The sequence below is a fragment of the Anolis sagrei genome, chromosome 4 (assembly GCF_037176765.1).
Source record: "Anolis sagrei isolate rAnoSag1 chromosome 4, rAnoSag1.mat, whole genome shotgun sequence".
NCBI classification, from domain to species: Eukaryota; Metazoa; Chordata; class Lepidosauria; order Squamata; family Dactyloidae; genus Anolis; species Anolis sagrei.
Genome location: NC_090024.1, coordinates 166,346,071 through 166,366,073, shown reverse-complemented (window position 1 = coordinate 166,366,073; position 20,003 = coordinate 166,346,071). Strand labels below are relative to the sequence as shown.

The window sequence follows — 20,003 nt, the reverse complement described above, 5'->3', positions numbered from 1 at the left end:
ACCAGAAAACTCTGGTTTGTATAGTGGACTTATTCAGCGCCTTCTTGGAAGGTGCAGGATAAACCCACTATTTCCAGTTCTGGACTGCAGAATACTTCAGTCCAGACAATATTCCAACAGTTTACCAGGCTAAATAAGCCTGGTAAACTGTGGGAATACCCACCTTCCTCCCCCCAAGCCCCTAGATCCTTTAGAAAAGTAATAAAAATTTATGTGGCTTCCATTACAATCCTCGGCCAGCTCTCCTCCCATGTAGAAATGATGCGTCAGGAGGAGGGGAGGGAGGAAAATCGCGCGCCCCCCCACCCGCTCCCCGGCACGCTCTCCTGGCAGGAGAGCCAGCCAAGGCTTCTAATGGAGGCCACACAAGTTTTTATTACTATTCTAAGTGGACTGGGGGCTTGGGGGAGGGGGTTAGGGCCTCCTGACATTCTTTCTGGCTAGTCCTGAGAGAATGTCTGGACATCCACCCCAGAAAGTGCACACTTTCTGGGATGTGTGTGGACAAGCCTCCAGAAACATCCGCGTTTTTATAACGTGGATGTTTCTGGAATAAAGCCTGTCTGGATCCGGCCTAGATTTTCACTGTTTAGACCCTCTTATTACTTCCCACTCCCTCTGATATGTGTTTTATTTGCAACATCTTTTTCCAAATGCTTGCACAAAGAATATACACTGCAGTGTCAAAGAGATGACATTCCTCCATGGGCTTCATACACTGATACCTTAGTTTTTGGACTTCATGGGCGGGGGAGGGAACGCGGAAGAAAGCGGAGGGAACCATCTTCTTTCCCCATCTGTCTTTCCCCATCTTTCCCTGTCTATTACCCACTCTTACTCAATTTCTCAGGTTTGGAAGATAAACTTCTGACTACATTTCCATATGCTGTGGAAATGGAGCCCCATGGAGTCCCACTGGAAATGTCCTTATGTCATGTAATGGCCTCTATGAGGCTCCCATGAGGTTCCATTTCCAAAGCACATGAAAACAGAGCCAGAAGTCTGTCTGATGAGATCCTTAGCTTCTTTGCTTTGTCTTGTCCTCAGAAACACAATTTGAATTTTAACATGCCTGCTTTGTTTATATCCTCATAAACTCTAGTCAACCCAACTCACTCAGCGTAAATGCATGGGTGGATGGATGGATGTGATACCAAACATTACAAATGTAGTTTCCAACATTATAAATTAGCACTTTATACTTGCTATGCCTTTCCTTCTATAACATACTTGAGAACACATATCTACTCATTTCCCTACTTGTTAGCATAGAAAACCCTCAGAGCCCTCGGTGGCTCCGTGGGTTAAACCCCTGTGCCGGCAGGACTGAAGATCAACAGGTCATAGGTTCGAATCCGGAGAGAGAGGCAGATGAGCTCCCTCTATCAGCTCCAGCTCCTCGTGTGGGGACATGAGAGAAGCCTCTCACAAGGATGATAAAAACGTCGAATCATCCAGGCGTCCCTGGGCAACGTCCTTGCAGACGGCCAATTATCTCATACCAGAAGCGACTTGTAGTTTCTCAAGTCACTCCTGACACAATTTTTTTTAAAAAGCATAGAAAAGCAACAAGAATAATACCACAACCACAGTTTTGTCACTTTGTAAGGCCATTTTGTTGCTTTTCCCTTATGAACATTGAAAGAGCACTTGCAGATCTAACATGCACAGGGTAAAAAAATAGTTGACTTATCCTTTGAATGATCATGTAAAAAGGTACTGTGGTGATAGTTCATTTGCTAAAATTGATACTCCTTTTTAGTTATGTAAACAATACTGTGGATCTATTGTGACCAGGACTGTAACCATGGACCCAACTGATTTAGATGCTATACTATACTATACTATACTATACACTATACTATACTATACTATACTATACTATACTATACTATACTATACTATACTGATACACAGTTGGCCCACTATATCCATCAATTCGTCATGCATGAACTCAACCAATTATGGTTTGAAAATATTTGGGGGGGGGGGGGTTACAAAAAGCAAACCTTGACTTTGCCATGTGCCAAGCCCAGTATTCATAAAACCTCCTGCCCACTCACAAGTTCTCTGGCATTTTCTGGCACTCATTTGAATCCTTTGCCATGTGATATAAGAGGTGCCAATGACTATGTCATTGTATGTGACGAACTTGCACATCCATGGATTTTGGTATCTACAGAGAATCTTAGAACTAAAACAGTGAATACCAATGGCCCACTGTAATAACTAACAGAATAAAACATGAGAAAAGGCAACCATAATAAGAAATTATTTAATTTAAACATCCATAATTGAAGGTGCAATCCAAAATGAAAGGTTTTGAGAGTACTTTGAAACATCACAAGTATTTCTTTATTTATTTCTTTAAAAAGGGGTCATGTTGAGATGACTCTCCTGTTAGAGGAACTGAAGTGACCTTTACACAACAAGTCAATTCAGGGTCCAACATTATATATGGTATGTCTGAGGAAGCGGGGCATGCAGGAAAATGTCATAAAATTATCTTAATAAGTGGAGAAAGTTCATACAGGGTAAGGCTGTCCTCCAGTTAACCTGAAATTGGGCCAGGGGCAAATTGGACATTGGTATAATGGTTTCAATTGCATGTGTCTGGAATGTGGCCCTTATTAACAGCATTATGGACACAGCATTTTAGACTAATCATACTTTCCCAGCACTCTTCAAAGAAGTCCTATAAAGAACACGTTGCAAGTAATCCAGACATAGTATATGTAGGACATGTGTCCTCTAGCCAAGTCTGCAGCTGAAAGCCAATATTCCTTAATTAAATACTAATTTGTTTTGTATGTTTACTTTATTGCTGACTGAAGTTGCCAACATAGGCAAGATAATTTCTGATTTTTTTCATTACTATAACTATCTTCCAATTCCTTCTGGTGATCTGAGTGTACTGGGAAAATAAAGTATCTTTTCACTATTATGCACTATGTAATTCAACTGAAATGGGCATTAAATTCTTCCAGCTTTATAGAATGTATTCAACAGAGGAATGATATGAGAGGGACTATTTTGTCTCAAACTATTCTGCATTTTTTATTTCACACCAAATTGCACCCTTACAGTATTCATGTTCCTGCTATGGGTAGTCTATGCATTGCGGGCTGCAATTGAGGCCTTCCAGGTGTGGTTTAACGCTCTGTCTGGAACAGTAAGCAACCAAAAAAGAGATAGATCCCCTGTATTGGAGAAGCTTTATGATCCATCCTTGGCAAACACGGACTACTCTTTTCTGATACCTCTAGAGTATGATTATACATTTGCCTGAGGAAAGGCATTCTATTGCCCAGCAATGCCAAGCAGGCTTTCCCTTCATTCTCAGCCAACATAAAGTCTGTCTCCCCAATCTTTTTTATATAATGCAAATGGCAAAGAGAAATCTCACTATTTTCTGTGATGGCATTTTTACTATATGCATGATACTGCTGCTCTTTTGCTTTGTTCATACTTGCTGTGGCATAAATGTATTTGTTTTGCCCTGTTTCAGCTACATGGTGTATAGATGTTTTAATATATATTGAATATACTTAAGCCACACCTTCATTATGAAAATGCATGAAGATTATATAAAATACAATTTGATTTTTAATCTTTAAAATTTAATGTGTAATTCTTTTGAATACATGCAATGGTCCTGAGAGACATTTGCTTAAATATAGTTTTTTTTTAATTTATTTATTTATCGTGTCATCAGCAACCATTGTATTACAATTCTAACAGAGCAAAACAAACACAGAGATTAGAAAGAAAAAGAAAAAAGGGGAAAAAACCACACAGATTTTGCAGATTTGGTATTTGGTTAAATGTCCTTTGACCAGTATCTGGCCACTTGGAGTGCCTCTGGGGTTGCCGCAAGAAGGTCCTCCATCATGCATGTGGCAGGGCTCAGGGTGCATTGCAGCAGGTGGTCAGTGGTTTGCTTTTCTCTGCACTCGCATGCCGAGGATTCCACCCTGTAGCCCCATTTCTGAAGGTTGGCTCTGCATCTCGTGGTGCCAGAGCGCAGTCTGTTCAGCGCCTTCCAAGTCGCCCAATCTTCTGTGTGCCCAGGGGGGAGTCTCTCATCTGGTATCACCCATGAATTGAGGTGCTGGGTTTGGGCCTGCCACTTTTGGACTCTCGCTTGCTGGGGTGTTCCAGCGAGTGTCTCTGTAGATCTAAGAAAACTATGTCTTGATTTAAGTCGTTGACGTGCTGGCTGATACCCAAACAGGGGATGAGCTGGAGATGTCTCTGCCTTGGTCCTTTCAGTATTGGCTGCTACTTCCCGGCGGATGTCAGGTGGTGCAATACCGGCTAAGCAGTGTAATTTCTCCAGTGGTGTGGGGCGCAGACACCCTGTGATAATGCGGCATGTCTCATTAAGAGCCACATCTACTGTTTTAGTGTGGTGAGATGTGTTCCACACTGGGCATGCATACTCAGCAGCAGAGTAGCATAGCGCAAGGGCAGATGTCTTCACTGTGTCTGGTTGTGATCCCCAGGTTGTGCCAGTCAGCTTTCGTATGATGTTGTTTCTAGCACCCACTTTTTGTTTGATGTTCAGGCAGTGCTTCTTGTAGGTCAGAGCACGGTCCAAAGTGACTCCCAGGTATTTGGGTGCGCTGCAATGCTCCAGTGGGATTCCTTCCCAGGTAATCCTCAGAGCTCGGGATGCTTGTCTGTTCTTAAGGTGAAAGGCACATGTCTGTGTTTTAGATGGATTAGGGATCAGTTGGTTTTCCCTGTAATAGGCAGTAAGAGCACCTAGAGCTTCGGAGAGCTTCTGTTCTACCATCTCAAAGCTCCCTGCTTGAGCAGCAATGGCACGATCATCAGCATAGATGAAACTCTCTGTTCCTTCTGGCAGTGGCTGGTCATTTGTGTAGATGTTGAACATGGATGGAGCAAGCACGCTCCCCTGAGGCAGGCCATTCTTCTGTTTCCGCCATCTGCTTCTCTGGCCCTGGAACTCAACAAAAAAGCTCCTGTTTTGTAGCAGGTTTCCTATGAGGTGGGTGAGGTGGTAGTCCTTTGTGATATTATACATTTTTCTCAGGAGGAGGCGGTGGTTCACAGTATCATAGGCTGCTGACAAGTCTATGAAGACAGCTCCTGTGATCTGCTGCCTTTCAAAGCCATCTTCTATGTTCAGCACTTGCGATGTGCAGCTTTTGCCTTTTCTGAAGCCAGCTTGCTGTGGGATCAGACAGGGGTCTATATTTTCCATAATTCTATGCAAAATAAGTCTCTCCAGAACTTTGTAGAGGTGGCACAGCAGGGAGATTGGTCTGTAGCTTTTTGGGTCATTACGGTCTTTGCCTGGCTTCAAGATGGCGATGACTCTTGCTTTCCTCCAGATTTTGGGGATCTGACAGGATGCAGTGCAGTTGTTCATCAGCTCCAGCAGCCAGCGCCTTGCTTTTGGACCAAAGTTCTTGATTTGTTCCATCCGTAGATCATCCAAGCCAGCTGCTTTGCCATTTTTACATTTATTGAGAGCCATGTCCAATTCAGTAGATGTAAAGGGTTCATGAAGGTTGTTGTTCTCAATCTCTGGTTGTCTGGCTATTGGTTTCTTTCCTACTTTGGTGGCAAGGTTAGGTTTCCCGTTCTTCAAGAGTTGGTGTGCTATCTGATCTGCCTTTATGTTGGTGTGGGTATTAGTTTGTGAGGGGTCATTGCTCAGCCGTCTTAGCAACCTCCACGCCTTCTGGCTGCTCCTGCCCATGTCGACCTCTGTGATCAGCTTGATCCACTGTTCTTTCTTGGCTTCAGAGATGGAGGACACAATGCTCTGCGCTGCCTGAAGAGTCTGCTCACTAAATGGGTCTTCGTTGTGGAGCCTGTAATAGTTTTCCAACAAGGCAGCTGTTTCAGGAGTAATGCCCTGAAGGTAGTTGGTTCTGCAGCCTCTCGGTATAGAGGCCCGTGAGCAGGTTTTCACTATTTCAATAAAATGTTCGTATTCCTCAGGGATTGGCGCGACCGATGTGATCATGTCATCTAACATGTCTGAGAATTTAGTCCAGTCTGCCTTTCTGAAGTTGTATCTTCATTTAAATCGAACTTCCTGAGGCCTTATTGTTGGGAACAGTTGGCATATTATTGGTCGGTGCTGTGTGTTTGGAATTGGTGGTCCCACTGATTTAGTGCATTGCTGTACGATGCTGTCGCTCACAAATAAGAGGTCTGGGTTATAACCTCAGTGCCATCTCCCGCTGTTGTAGGATGGGAGGAGCTTGCTATCATGGATGAGTGATAGTTTGTGCTGTTCAGACCAGGACAGGACAGCCTCTCCATTTCTGTCCTCTTGGGCATAGCCCCATACATGGCTATGGCTGTTGAAGTCACCTATTACTACCGCCCTTTGGTGCCTGTCAAAGTTCTTGGGGGTGGAGAAGCAGAACTCTTCATTTGGGAGCTTGTACACAGAGGTGATGGTGATGTTATTAAGCTCTACTGTTACCTCGATATTGTTTTCTTCAGTGCTGTGGGCACTGCTGACTTGGAGGCCTGGTTTGACAAAGACGGCGCTTCCATACTGCGCATGTGGTCTTTCCGCTACTAGGATCATTCCTGGAACTTTGGGTCGTTTCTGTCATTCATCCCTGTGTGTTTCTTGGACACACAGCACGTCACATTTCTTATCTCGGCACAGTTCATAGAGCAGTTGTTCTTTGGCAGCTGACATGCCTTCGATGTTTATTGAGATTATTGTCATGGTTGGTCCTGAAAAGGACCGTTGGTTGTTTTGCTTCTTTGTTTGCATGCTGCAAGTCGTCTCTGGTTGCTTCTGGATCGAGAGAATCGGCCGTCTACAAAGATGTTGCCCAGGGGATGCCCGGATGTCTTGCAATCCTGCGAGGAGGCTTCTCTCATGTCCCCCGTTTAAATATAGTAGCACCTAAGATAAATAAATATTCACCAAAACAACTGAAATCCTGTTAGGGAGTTCAAAATGCATAACCCTGTTGTGGTAGTCACAACTCCTATTTAGCCCCTAGTTTACAATACACATAGGAATAGTGAAAATCGCCCAGTCCCAATTTACCAGACAGCAGCTGCAGTGATCAACAGGGGTCTAGTTCACTTTAGCCCAGGAAGCAGCTGGCTGATGTTTCCATCCTCCCTTGTGTGAATGTGTGAATATGAGGGGGAATTGTGACAAGGACCCTAATTCTGCCTGTTGTAAAAGAGATTGCCCACAGAAGGGTGTGGGAATGTCATTCTGCTGCTCTCTGAGCAGCTGGGGAACAGATCTTCATCTATCATAGTGGCTGCTTCTTGGTCAGTGGGATTTGGAGAAGTTGGTCCAGAAGTTAATGCATTGCTCCCTAACTAGTTATGCATTTGTGACTGTCCAATAAATTTTTGGCCCTGGTAATGTGGAGACTAGATATGCAGAGTCACTGTAAATTAATCAGCCCTAGGCTGTAAAGCAGACATGGGCAAACCTTTTTGCCTTGAAGCCACATTGCGGTCCAGGCCAGGAAGGCTGGGCCAGAAGGGAGGAGGCCTGGCACACACTGGGTGGCGTGGAGTGAGCCCAGGAGAGGGCAGGGCCAGGAGGGGACAGGACCCAGGTCATCCTCAAGTTGTCCCCCCAACATAAGGATAGGGCAGCTCACCCCATTCTTATGCTGGAAGAAAAGCAAAGCATGTAGCGACTGCCCCAATGTATCCCTTGATCCTCCTTTTGATCTTCCTTCCCTGATCCTCTGGCTATCCTCTTGACATTGTGCCAGGAAGAAAGTGAGACAGGCGGTGGCTGAGAGTGCTCTGGAGGGCTCTCAGCTGCTGCGTACCTCTCTCCGTCATCTTTTTGGCAGAAGGATGTGGTGGGCCCACGTGTCCTTATGCCAAGATGGCAAGGAAAATGAGGAGAGCCTGAGATAATCGCCCAAGGGGCCGCATCTAGCCTCTGGGCCTTAGTTTGCCCATGTCTGCTGTAAAGCCAGTGACAAATTATAGGACTTAAAGTCTAACATCTGTAGCAATGCATATTTCTGACTCTTAATCTTAAAAACTATATTCATATACACCAATAATTATATGCATGTTATTTCTCACTTGGTTCATATAGTATATAATGCAAAACTAGTATCACTTAACCATGGTTGTTTAATTTAAAATACCATTTTAAGATATATGTCAAATTTAAAATATGTTGTTATTATTTCCTTCTGCATAATTCTTAACCATGGAAGCAACTAGATCTCTGACGGCTTCAGGAATGAGGAAAGAAGACCGCACCCACGATTATGAGCCATGGGAAAAGGAAGTAGAAGATCTAATAATGTGGTCTGCAAGTCTTGATCACCGAAGATGGAACTGAACTCAGACCCCAGTGAAATGTATTCTTAAGAAAAACAATTATTCACCATAATCATAATTCAGACCATACATATGTTAATTAGGAAGATAGTTTAATGAATTGGTCATTGCAGAAAGTCGCCATTGTCTCTTAGTCTATATTAAGGATAGGCAACTTCCAAAGGTCTTGGGACAACATATATTTTTCCCAGGATCTCAAGAAAACTACTTCTATTTTATTTTATTTCATTTGAGAATCTGCTTTGTGACTTCTCTGGGCTCAAGAGAAACATTTATTTGGAGACACTATTGTTTTAATCCCAGGTGTTTTTTCTAAGGCAACTTCTCTCTCCCAACATGAAACAATTCTGGAAGAGTCAAATACATGGCATGCTTGTTCTCTTTGCTCCCTATATGACATGAGGAAGTAAAATAAAAAATAAAGTATAAAGAGGTAGGTGGGCTGCAGGCAAATACTTTCATGTGGAAAACAGACATTTCCATAGGCATGCAAGCAATACTAAATACTGTTACTCACGTGCGGCAAAGGAAAGCACAGAGGTAAACTTCTCCCTTCTGATTCCTGGGATACTAATTTGAGACAGAATGACATATGTGCTTCTGTGTCATCTTAGTCACTGTTTCGACCACTCTTTTGCTTCCTGTATACAACAAGGATGGATAAACTCATCAACATGTCATGATTGGACATATATAGTCATGCCATCCCACCCAACTCTCTGGGAGGTAGAAAGCTTTAGCAGCAAACAGTGCCTCTTGCCATGTGTTTGCGTAATGCCTCGTATGGGTGGGCTGTGATCTCAGCCAGAATTACCAGAGACGACTGGTATTTTAAACATGACAGTTTACTCAATCCTCCAATCATCCCAATGCTCTGACCAGCATAAGGCCTTTGTAGTGATGCTTCCGCTGGGATGAATGCTGTTGAAGAGTAGGCTAACAGTTCAAAGTTTAAGAAGATAGTATTATCACAGTTTTCTCAGTTCAAAGCAATACAGGCAGCACAAACTCTTAATCACCGCTTGGCTTTATACAAATGATCAGTAACTCTATGAGCAGAACCAGGATTTTCCATTCAGTGTGTTTTTATAGGCCCAGTTCTGCCACAGGCCCTTTTTATGAGTTCTAGGATCATGAGGCTTAAAGAGGGGACACAGCCAGGATTTGGATGAACAAAGTTCCACATGCACATCTGGGACCATTTAGCAAGCATGCTCTTTGTTTTCAGAGAATTTCATCTGGCTGCAAGGAAGCAGCAGCTTCAGTGAATGAAATCCAGCATGGCAAATGTGAAAAGAAAACATAACCATTTTAGTGACTTTTGGACTGGCCTAATATAGGTAGTAACATTAATAAGGATGTGGCTTTTGTTTGTCTGTCATTCTTCAACAGTGGTGGTATTGAGTTTTACTTATTATTATTATTATTATTATTATTATTATTATTATTATTTGCTTTATTTCTATACCGCGTTTCTCAACCTAATTAGGCGACTCAATGCGGTTTACACAATGTAAATTAACACAACAATAACAATTAAAACACATCATACACAATAACAAAATACACAATTAATCATTCATACATAATGCCTCGATCACAAAGCAAAATCCAATCTCATAATCCTTGTGCCATTCCTATGTTCAATTTACCGTCATCCTATGTTTGATTGCGCTGATTAGCCAAACGCTTGCTCAAAGAGCATTAGCAAATACTGTAGATCATGCAAATATTTCACTAATTTTAATATGGTCAGTCTTTCCAGATTGAATTTATTTAATAATGAAGGGTAGGTATTGCCAGACTCATAGAATCCTTGAGTTGGAAGAGACCTCGTAGGCCATCCAGTCCAACCCCCTGCCAAGAAGCAGGAAAATCACATGTGGAGCACCCTGACAGATGGCCATCCAGCCTCTGTTTAAAAGCTTCCAAAGAAGGAACATCCACCACACTCCGGGGCAGAGAGTTCCACTGCTGAACAGCTCTCACAGTCAGGAAGTTCTTCCTCATGTTCAGGTGGAATCTCCTTTCCTGTATTTTGAAGCCATTATTCCGTGTCCTAGTCTCCAGGGCAGTAGAAAACAAGCTTGTTCCGTCCTCCCTATGAGTTCCCCTCACATATTTATACATGGCCATCTCTTCTGCAGGCTAAACATGTCCGGCTTTTCAAGCTGCTCCTCATAGGACTTGTTCTCCAGACTCTTTATCTCAAACCTGAAAAGGCTCCTACTTCATGAATCACTTGATTTTGACTCATGTGTTGCTTTTTAATAACATATTCTTAATGGCTGAATCTATACTGCTCTATAATCGAGTTTCAAAATGAGGGTTAACTGCATTGAACTGGATTATATCAGGCTGGATCTACACTGCCATATAATCCAGCATCTGATCCCAGGTTATCTGATCTGAACTGGATTATATGAGTCAACACTGCCCTATAATCCAGTTCAACGCAGATGATCTGGGATCAGAATCTGGATTATAGGGCAGTGTAGATCCAGCCTATGCAACAATGCTACACTAGAAAGATGCTTTGAAAGGGATAATGTTTGCTAATGCATGCCTGCTGCTTTGCTACAACCAACATTGTATTAAGAGGCCCGTGGGTTGAACCATATATATATAACATGACATTTCCCTGCACCATATGATAAACTCCTTCCTGTTGTAAATCACAGGAATCTTATCTTCTCTTAAATCCAAGACATCAAAGCTAAAATATACACTGATCAGTTCCTTGTGGTTTGTAATAAATCAGCCTTTACAATTCATCATATCTTGGAATATCGACTTCTACTATGTCATGAGAATATCTTCTGTCTTCTTATTACATGAACAATCTTGATCTATCTTTAAGAGTACATCTACTCTACAGAATTAATGCAGTTTGACACCACTTTAAACTTCAATTGCACAATGCTATGGAATCCTGGGATGTATTATTTATTATTTATTATTTATTTTGCGCATTTCTACCCCACCCTTCTCAACCCCCGAGGGGGGACTCAGGGCGGCTTACAAAAAGGCACAATTCGATGCCAACACAGACAATAAGATAAAAACATATATAACAGCAAATATAAACAGTTAAAACAGTCCGTTATACATCACAATCAATAAAACCAATCCTATGCTCAACGTTTGCCAGCTCAGAGTCCGTAAGTTCATTCCACATTGTCAAATCAATTTTGTATAGTGTGGTGAGGCACCAGAACCTTTGGGCGGGAAAGGCTAAAGGACTTCCCTGATTGCATTGCATTGAGTAATGGCAGTTAAAATCATGTCAAACTCTGTTAAATTCTACAGCATGAAGCTAATTGTTAGGACATGACATTTTGCTACATAAGTGGTTTATAGCCCCTATTTTTGGTAAAATTGTGTGGATAAATAACACTAAGAAATCCAAAGTTTGCTTGGGTCACATCTCTGCATGTATATTTTCACTACGAGAACTGGATTGCACTGGAGTGTTTTGAGCTCAGTAACCACTAGAAGGCACTATATCCCTGCTCTATCAACCAGAAGAAACTTTTCCTGTTTTATCAGAAGCCAATCCAGTTTGATCAGTGAATTTTCCTGGTTTCAATGGTGTACAAAGGATTGTATTTTAGTATTTAAAATGCAATGCAGTGTTCCTCCTTGTGGGAATTCAGTTAGTTATAATTTGCCTTAGCAGAAGCTTATCAAAACATGTTTATAAAGACTTCTAAATATGCATATTAAAAATGTTATCTTGTGAAGTACTCTGTCATCTAAACCTCTAGGAAAATTGTGTATTATTGAAAGAAAAATGTTAAAGTGCGTAGCACATCCATTAAAGTAGAACCAATGTGATCATTGCAGGGAATGAGAAAAGGTACCATAATGTAAAGATCATATGGAATTGCTGAACGTCATAAACTTTAATCATGAAATAACAATGAAAATAGCATATTGTGCTGGCACAGCAGTGCCAGGAGATTTGAATTCCTTTTCTTGCACTGCTAGTTTGCATGAATCTATTTAAGTCATGCTTTTTGCAATCAGGTGGCTTCCCCAGGTTGCAGTCATAGGGCCAGCAACCTGTCTATCATCGTTAGAATCTTTAGACCTGCCCTTTTTCCCAGGGTTTTGGAGGGAAAGGAGGACTTTGTTCAGTCTCACTGTTGGAAGACTAACAGAAGGATGTGTGGGTCTCTCTCTACCACCTGCACAAAGGCTTCATTTCTCACAGCTTTGCTGGGGGGGGGGGGAGGAAAGGATCCACAGCTCTGCTGGGGAGTAAAGTAATAGTTCCTACAGCCTTCGTGGAGAAAGGTGGAGACACCTTTCAGCTTGACATACAGGAACCTTGCCTGGTAAGGGACCACTTGGGCTATCCATAAAGCATTTTGGAGCCGGGAGTAGGGGCCTCATGCCAGGAAGGTAAAGAGAGATTGCCCAGGAAGGGGTCAAAGGATTTCTCTAAGGAATAAAGGACAGTTTATAACCAGTTGCCTGGCCCTTGTTGGCAGATTGAGGAAGCTACCGGTTTTCCAAGGTTATAAAGTGTTTAATTCATTTGTTTGAAGATTTAAGCCCAAATAAAAAACTTTGTTGAACTTATCTCAAGCCTCAATTGAACTCTGTGTTGGGAAATCTAAAGGGCCCTTCAGCTGAGGCACCCTGGCGTCCCGTTGGGCATACAGAGAGCACGTCCTGTAAACAGACTACAAAGCTACAGATTTACATTCTAGAACTGCAAATCTCAGGCCACCATGCTGAGCCAGTGAACTTCACTTGACTATGTGTTGGGTTGTGCATCCAGAGTTTTATCCAGAATCTGAAAATAACTAAATATAACTAATGAGTTCGTTGTAATTCATTTCTCTATGCAATAACTAAGGCACACTTAAGTGAAGATATGTGTTACTATTGCTGTAGGCAATATTCAGAGGAAGGAACTGGCAAAATGCTTCTGAGTATTCCTAAGAAAACCCTATGAAATTCAAGGTGTTGCTATAAGTCAACAAGTAGCTTGAAGGCACTCACACAATACAGTATATAACAAGTGGGCGTGGGGTTAAGGAGATAAGAGAAATGCCACTTCTGTTAAAGCAGCTAGACTCGAAACAGATTAGGAAGGGAGGGTTGGATGAGAGAAGGAGAAAGACAACTCTACAGAAACAAAAAAAATCACCCATCTCTAATTTTATTTATTTATTTATTTGCTATATTTATATACCGCCCCTCTCAGCCCGTAGGCGACTCAGGGCGGTTTACAGTTAGACATCAAAGCATAAAAATACAGTAAAACAATTAATATAATATAAAAACATGATAAGATCAATAAAAACATATGTCATCAGAGTCTCCTTGTTAAAACTATTGTCCAATTTCATTTGTCCAGTCAGTCCATTTTCCTATATCGGTTACACTGTATTTGCAAACGCTTGCTCAAAGAGCCAAGCCTTAACTTTATTCTGAAATATTAAAAGAGAGGGGGCCAATTTAATGTCCCTAGGGAGGACATTCCATAGCTTAGGCTATGTCTTCGTCTCAAGCACGGTTGGTGGGGACATGAGACAGGGCCTTCTCAGTGGTGACCACTGAGAAGGCCCTGTCTCATGTCCTTACCAACCGTGCTTGAGACTAAGACATCCTATGATAATGCGGCATGTATCTACTGTTTCAAAGTGGTGAGATGTGTCCCACACACTGGGTATGCGTATTCAGCAGCAGAGTAGCAGAGCGCAAGGGCAGATGTCTTCCCTGTGTCTAGTAGTGATCCCCAGGTTGTGCCAGTCAGCTTTTGTATGATATTATTTCTAGCACCCAGTTTTTGCTTGATAGTTGAGCAATACTTCTTGTAGGTCAGAGCATGGTCCAGGGTAACTCCCAAGTATTTTGGTGTGTTGCAAGCTCGAGATGCTTGTCTGTTCTTAAGATGAAAAGCACACACCTGCATTTTAGATGGATTAGGAATGAGCTGGTTTTTCCTGTAATAGACAGTAAGAGTATGTAAAGCTTTGGAGAGCTTCTGTTCAACCATTCAAAAGCTCCCTGCTTGAGTGGTGATGGCACAATCATCAGTATAGATGAAACTCTCTGTCCCTTCTGCAGCATATAACCAAAAATAAAATTTTAAAATGGCCCTGATCTATTTAGTATCAACCTCATTGAGCTGAATCAATTGCAATTATTTGTGTTTATTTTGTCACTGGGACCAGCAGCTTACAATATTCTAATATTTTAAATGTACTCCCCCCCCCCCCCAAAAAAAGAAAGAAAATCCATCTAGCTACTTTAGAGTAGTAAAAAAGTTGTTTTTTTTAAGTTGCAATGAATGAATTCAATAAAACTTGTAGAAGAGAGACTTGGAACTCTTATGGCACCATTTTGCAAGGTCACTTACCAAGCTCTGGATGCTCTGTTGTTTGGTTCCCCCTTCCCCTATCACAGTTCCCCAAAACTTTTTGTTGGAAAAGATAATCCTCTGGATTGGGTCAGAGGGGGAAAGATTTTGAAGAAAAACACACAAACAAAGGAATAGTTCCGTTGTGCAAGCATAAGTCTGCTTGTGAACTCTTAGTTCTCACTGCAAGGCATCCATCCCTATCTGTGAGACAAATGCTCTCCCAAAACAGAAGCGTTTTTCTCAGATTACTCGATATGGCCAATACAGCACAACTTCCTTTGATCTTTCCACCATACACTCTATATTTATAAGGGTGTTTCTCTTTTGACATGGTAATAATGACCTGATGAGAAGAGGCATACTGTGAGGATTAGGACAATTTGATAAAATGTGACTAATTATGATGGCAGAGGAATGCCGGCAGGTTTATGGGAGAAAACTTAAATGCTTTGGTGAGACAAAGTGCTGTCTACTGTAAAGGGCTTCCAGAAAAGTGTACACATATAGCACAAGGAAGGAAGCAGAAACAAAGCTCTTAGCTAGCTGACTGAGCATTGCAATTAGGTCCACTTTGAGATATACAAAAAAGCAGGAAACATTTGAAAATGAATAAAGCAGTACAGTATTGTGAGTGAAGAAGGATAAGAGAGGTGAAGGAGGGGGGATTCATGTAGCTACATACCTAATAGACTGAGGGTACATCTTGACAGAGCAGAAAAGGAAATGCTGATCCAAAGTGAGGTACTTCAGATCAGCTTCACTAGAGGCTATACTCGATGCCCACAAACCACTTCTGTACTGCATGGCAACTGCATAGCCTAACAGTGTGAGAATAGTTTCAGTGCCAGTTGCCTGCAACCCTTACATTGCCTCCCTCAGTCTGTTGCTTGCAGTGCCTACTGGGGATGGAAATGAATCTGGACACTGCTTGGTGTCTGAAGTAATTATTTCCAGAGCACAATGTGTGACAGGGGAGGGAAGAAGGAGAAACCACTTCCCTCTTCCTTCTGTGATCTCTTTGGTGCTCTGGTTAGGCACCAAGCAGTGTCCAGCTCCATTTTCATGTCTGATGGGCACTGCAAGTGGCAGGTTGAGGGGGCAAGGTTGGTGTCATCTCCTGTCCCTGGGCTGTCCAAGACTGGGGAAAGCAGGATGGTTGTGTAACCAACTGTGGCCGCTTCCTGAATGGTTGATAACACATGTCCAAAGTTGTGAGTTACTCTGGAGTTTTAGGAAAGCTCTGATCTATCATGTTATTTCTATTAATACAATTCAAGGCCATGGTGAGTGGCCTTGGACTGTGTTGTATCAAATCAGCTCAAGACATCAGAGCTTATTCACTCTCACCTTACAACTTTAGGTGCCAGTGAAGACACATTAGGCACCACACTGTTGCAGCCCTTCTTATGGGATTGATTCTCTTTTTTATCAATTGGCCTTAATTGAGGCTGTTAAGAGCAGCTGGTCTTCTATTTTTAACTGAGTGCATTTCCACATATCATTACAATGGCAAGATCTTATTTGCATGGTACACTTTACTTCACACTGACTGGTAACAGGCTGAATGATATTTTCATAGTCCATTATGCCAGCATTTCCTGTCTGTAATACGATAACTTAGATATAATTAGAAAATATATGGCAACACCCTATATCTTCTTGCTAGGTGACTTATAGGAAATGCTTATAGGCTTTTGCTATAAAACTCAGAAAAGGTGCATGTATGTCTTAGAAATGAAGTTTGTAAAAATCAGTATTTCTTGAAGCCATTTTCCACATTGCTGAAAATGATGCTTACAGTTGTCCCTGACAACTAACAAATTAGCAAAGATGAAATGTGAGTATATTACTGAATGTGGTTCAGTTCCATTTAACCTGTACAGAAATGTGTGTATATTCCTGGAATGAACTTGCCTCTGTTTTACTAGTTTTGAAGAGTAGTATTTATATAAAATGCTTGTCAAATCACCCAATCACACCTGATCTTGGAAATGAAGCAGGGTCAGCTCTAATGAATTTTTTGATGGGAGACAGGTAATGAATATCAGGTGCTGTAGGCTAGATTTCAGAAGATAAACGGGCAAAACTTTCTCTTTGTTCCTTGCTTTATACTCCTATGGAATTAATAGAATTATCATAGGATCTAGTTGCAGGAAAATATATTCCACCTAAAAGTTAAGAAGAACTTCCTGATAATAAGAGCTGTTTTGCAGTGGAGCCTGCTGCCCTGGAGTGTGGTGGAATTTCTTTCTCTGGAAGCCTTAAAGCAGAGGCTGGATGGCCATCTGTTGGAAGTGCTTTGATAGATTGTTCCTACATGATAGGGGTTGAACTGGATGGTCCTTGTACTCTCTTCCAACTTTAGGATTTGATTATTCTAACAGGGGGTTTGAAGTTATACACAAATGCCAAATAGAAACCATACACTACAATTCAATGCATAATGCCTTGGAAAGATGGAAGCTTCCATTAACCCAGTGTGGTTATTTCTTAGGTGGAACCGATCCCAGCTCCAATGTGCAGTATCCTGCCCCGGGGGGGGGGGGGGGCACTTCACAGCCATAGGCACCTATTTCCAAACTGAAATCAGTTTCAAAAAGCACATGGGACCCTCACTATGTAGTTTTGTGGAGTTCTTCTACCATGTACATGAGTTCACCATATTGATTTGCATTGAGTTATACTGCAGCATTTGGGGGGGGGGGGGGGGGGAGGCAGTTATTAGTTCCTGCCATACATGCATATATTCACATAGTCATAGCCATTCTGTTCATGTCACTCTAAACTCTGCTCCCAATCCTGGCTGTAAGACACAGGGAAAAAAGAAAAGATGTGCCAGTTCATCCTTCCAAAAACACAGGCTAAAATGGTTTTGTATTTTTAATTGTCTCAAAGCCTTCAGGCATACAAAAGATGTGATTTCAAACTGGATTGGGAAGAAAATTTCATATAATTTGCCAGGTTTGAGATTGAGTGAAAATGTGCCAGAAAAAAATGTTTGTCCAACTCCACGCATCTGCTCTGCTTGTAGGCAGACACAGTGCCTACACCTAGAAGTAGTTGAGAAGGCCTCCATCCATCCAAACTGCCACTGGCCTGGCCATTGAAAGACAGAATTTTTTTCATGTCAGGAGCAACTTGAGAAACTGCAAGGTGCTTCTGGTGTGAGAGAATTGACCGTCTGCAAGGAAATTGCCCAGGGGATACCTGGATGTTTGGTGTTTACCATCCTTGTGGGAGGCTTCTCTCATGTCCCCGCATGGGGAGCTGGAGCTTACAGAGGGAGCTCAACCCGTGCTCCCCGGATTCAAACCTGTCAGCAATCCTGCCAGCACAAGAGTTTAACCCATTGTGCCAGCGGGGGCTGGAAAGACAGATGAAACAAGCACAGCTCCATCATGCCTATACCTAGAAGCAAATGGTTGTGGGACCAGGCCTTTGGGCACCCTGACAATTAGATATGGAAACCAGATGGATAGGACCGACAATTTGTGGAAATTGGAATTTAAACTATAAGTCTCTGAAACGCTGACCATCAATGAGATTTGCATTGATTTTACTGCTTTTATTGGTTTTATGGTTGTTTTGCCATTTATAATCATTGTTTCCTGTTAATTGTTACTGCTAAAACTGCTGTGAGTTTTTGAGGCTATATGTCCATGTTCCAGTAGTATTCACTTGTGACATTTCACCTGCATCTACGCCAGGCATCCTCAGAGGTCTGTTGGAAATAAGCAAGTGGAATGTGTGTGTGTGTGTGTGTGTGTGTGTATGTGTATGTATGTATGTGTATATATATGTGTGTGTGTGTGAAATATCCAGGGTGGGAGAAAGAACCTTTGTCTGTTTGAAGCAAGTGTGAATGTTACAATTAGCTCTGTATAGCCTGACATGATGGTTGTTAGAGTGATCCAGTATGTCTGTGTTCTCAAATCATATTCTGTGTCCAAGTTGATTCATCAAGTGCTCTGCTATAGCTGACTTCTCTGCAGTGCCTTTTGTTAACGTGGGCAAAGAATCACGGAAGCACTGAATAATGGACTCTGGAGTCTCTGGTAAAAAGCAGATTTCAGCTTTACTTGAGCAGTTCAAAGATACAACATACACCATCAGCAGACAGATGTGAAGAAACACAAAACGAAAGAGATAGGCATTGAAACAACAAACTGCATTTGGAAGGGAGGTTATCTCTGGCACTCCCTAAACTTTCACATGGCAGGAACTCAGGGTCACATTCTCACAGCCTTCTGTAACTTCGCTGTTTAACCCTTCTGTGTAAACATACATCCTGGCAACACAATTCTATTACAATTCCAATCCTACCACATAAAATTACATTTAAACATATATCATACATAAAATACACACTGACACCTTTCACGTTCCTTGATTCGTGGTTGGGCAATGCTGCGTTTGGTGGTCCATATGTAGACTTGTTCACAGCTGCATGGTATACGGTGGACTCCTGCAGTGGTTAGAGGATCCCTCTTATCCTTTGCTGAGCATAGCATTTGTTGAATTTTCTTGTTGGGTCTGTAGATTGTTTCCAGGTTGTGAATTTCTTTTCCACACTGAATCTTTCAACCTCATTAGACAGGACTTTTTAAGCCTTGAGGGATGCTTCACCTGCAGTCCAGCAATGGATGGGCACTCTGCCCATCCCATGACATTGCTGGACTTCTGGAGGAGGCCCTGCTCCAATGGAGCCAGCATGGATCCTCAGCGCTTGGACGATGCTCCCCACATGTGATGGCGGAAGCGTCATTGAGGGAGCTGCGCACAGGGCAACGTATTCACCCTGCTGCTCATCCTTTTTTTCAGATTGAATTATGTTGGGATTGGGTTTTTTTTAAAAAAAAACATAATTTAAATCAAGAACAGGCAATTCTCTAGCCTTATTTATTTATTCATTCATTCATTTATTTTCTGTATTTGTATATCACCTTTCTCGGCCCGTAGGCGACTCAAGGTGGTTTACAGGGCAAAATTCAATTCCCACAATACCATAAATACAATTAAAAACATTAACATATAATAAAAACCATAACAAAATCAATAAAACATAAATCATTGGTGTCTCCTTGTTAAAAACATTGTCCGGTCCCATTGTCTAGTCATTCCATTTTCCTATGTCAGTTAATCTGCATTTGCAAAGGCTTGCTCAAAAAGCCACATCTTGACTTTTTTCTGGAATGTTAAAAGGGAGGGGACCAATCTTATATCCCTAGGGAGGGCGTTCCATAGCCGAGGGGCCACTACCGAGAAGGCTCCGTCTCTCGTCCCTGCC

The 20,003-nt window shown here is 42.0% G+C and overlaps 1 protein-coding gene across 1 annotated transcript in view; it reads left to right on the top strand.

The window, feature by feature from the left end:
* The window catches only part of UBE2U (ubiquitin conjugating enzyme E2 U), a 39,857-nt gene extending 30,976 nt beyond the window's left edge, over nt 1–8,881 (top strand). The window contains exon 10 of the mRNA XM_060773665.2: nt 8,211–8,881. Within this exon, the coding sequence (XP_060629648.2) occupies nt 8,211–8,338 (128 nt within the window). The 3' untranslated portion in view covers nt 8,339–8,881. The remainder of the gene's footprint in view (nt 1–8,210) is intronic.
* Nucleotides 8,882–20,003: the final 11,122 nt, after the last annotated feature.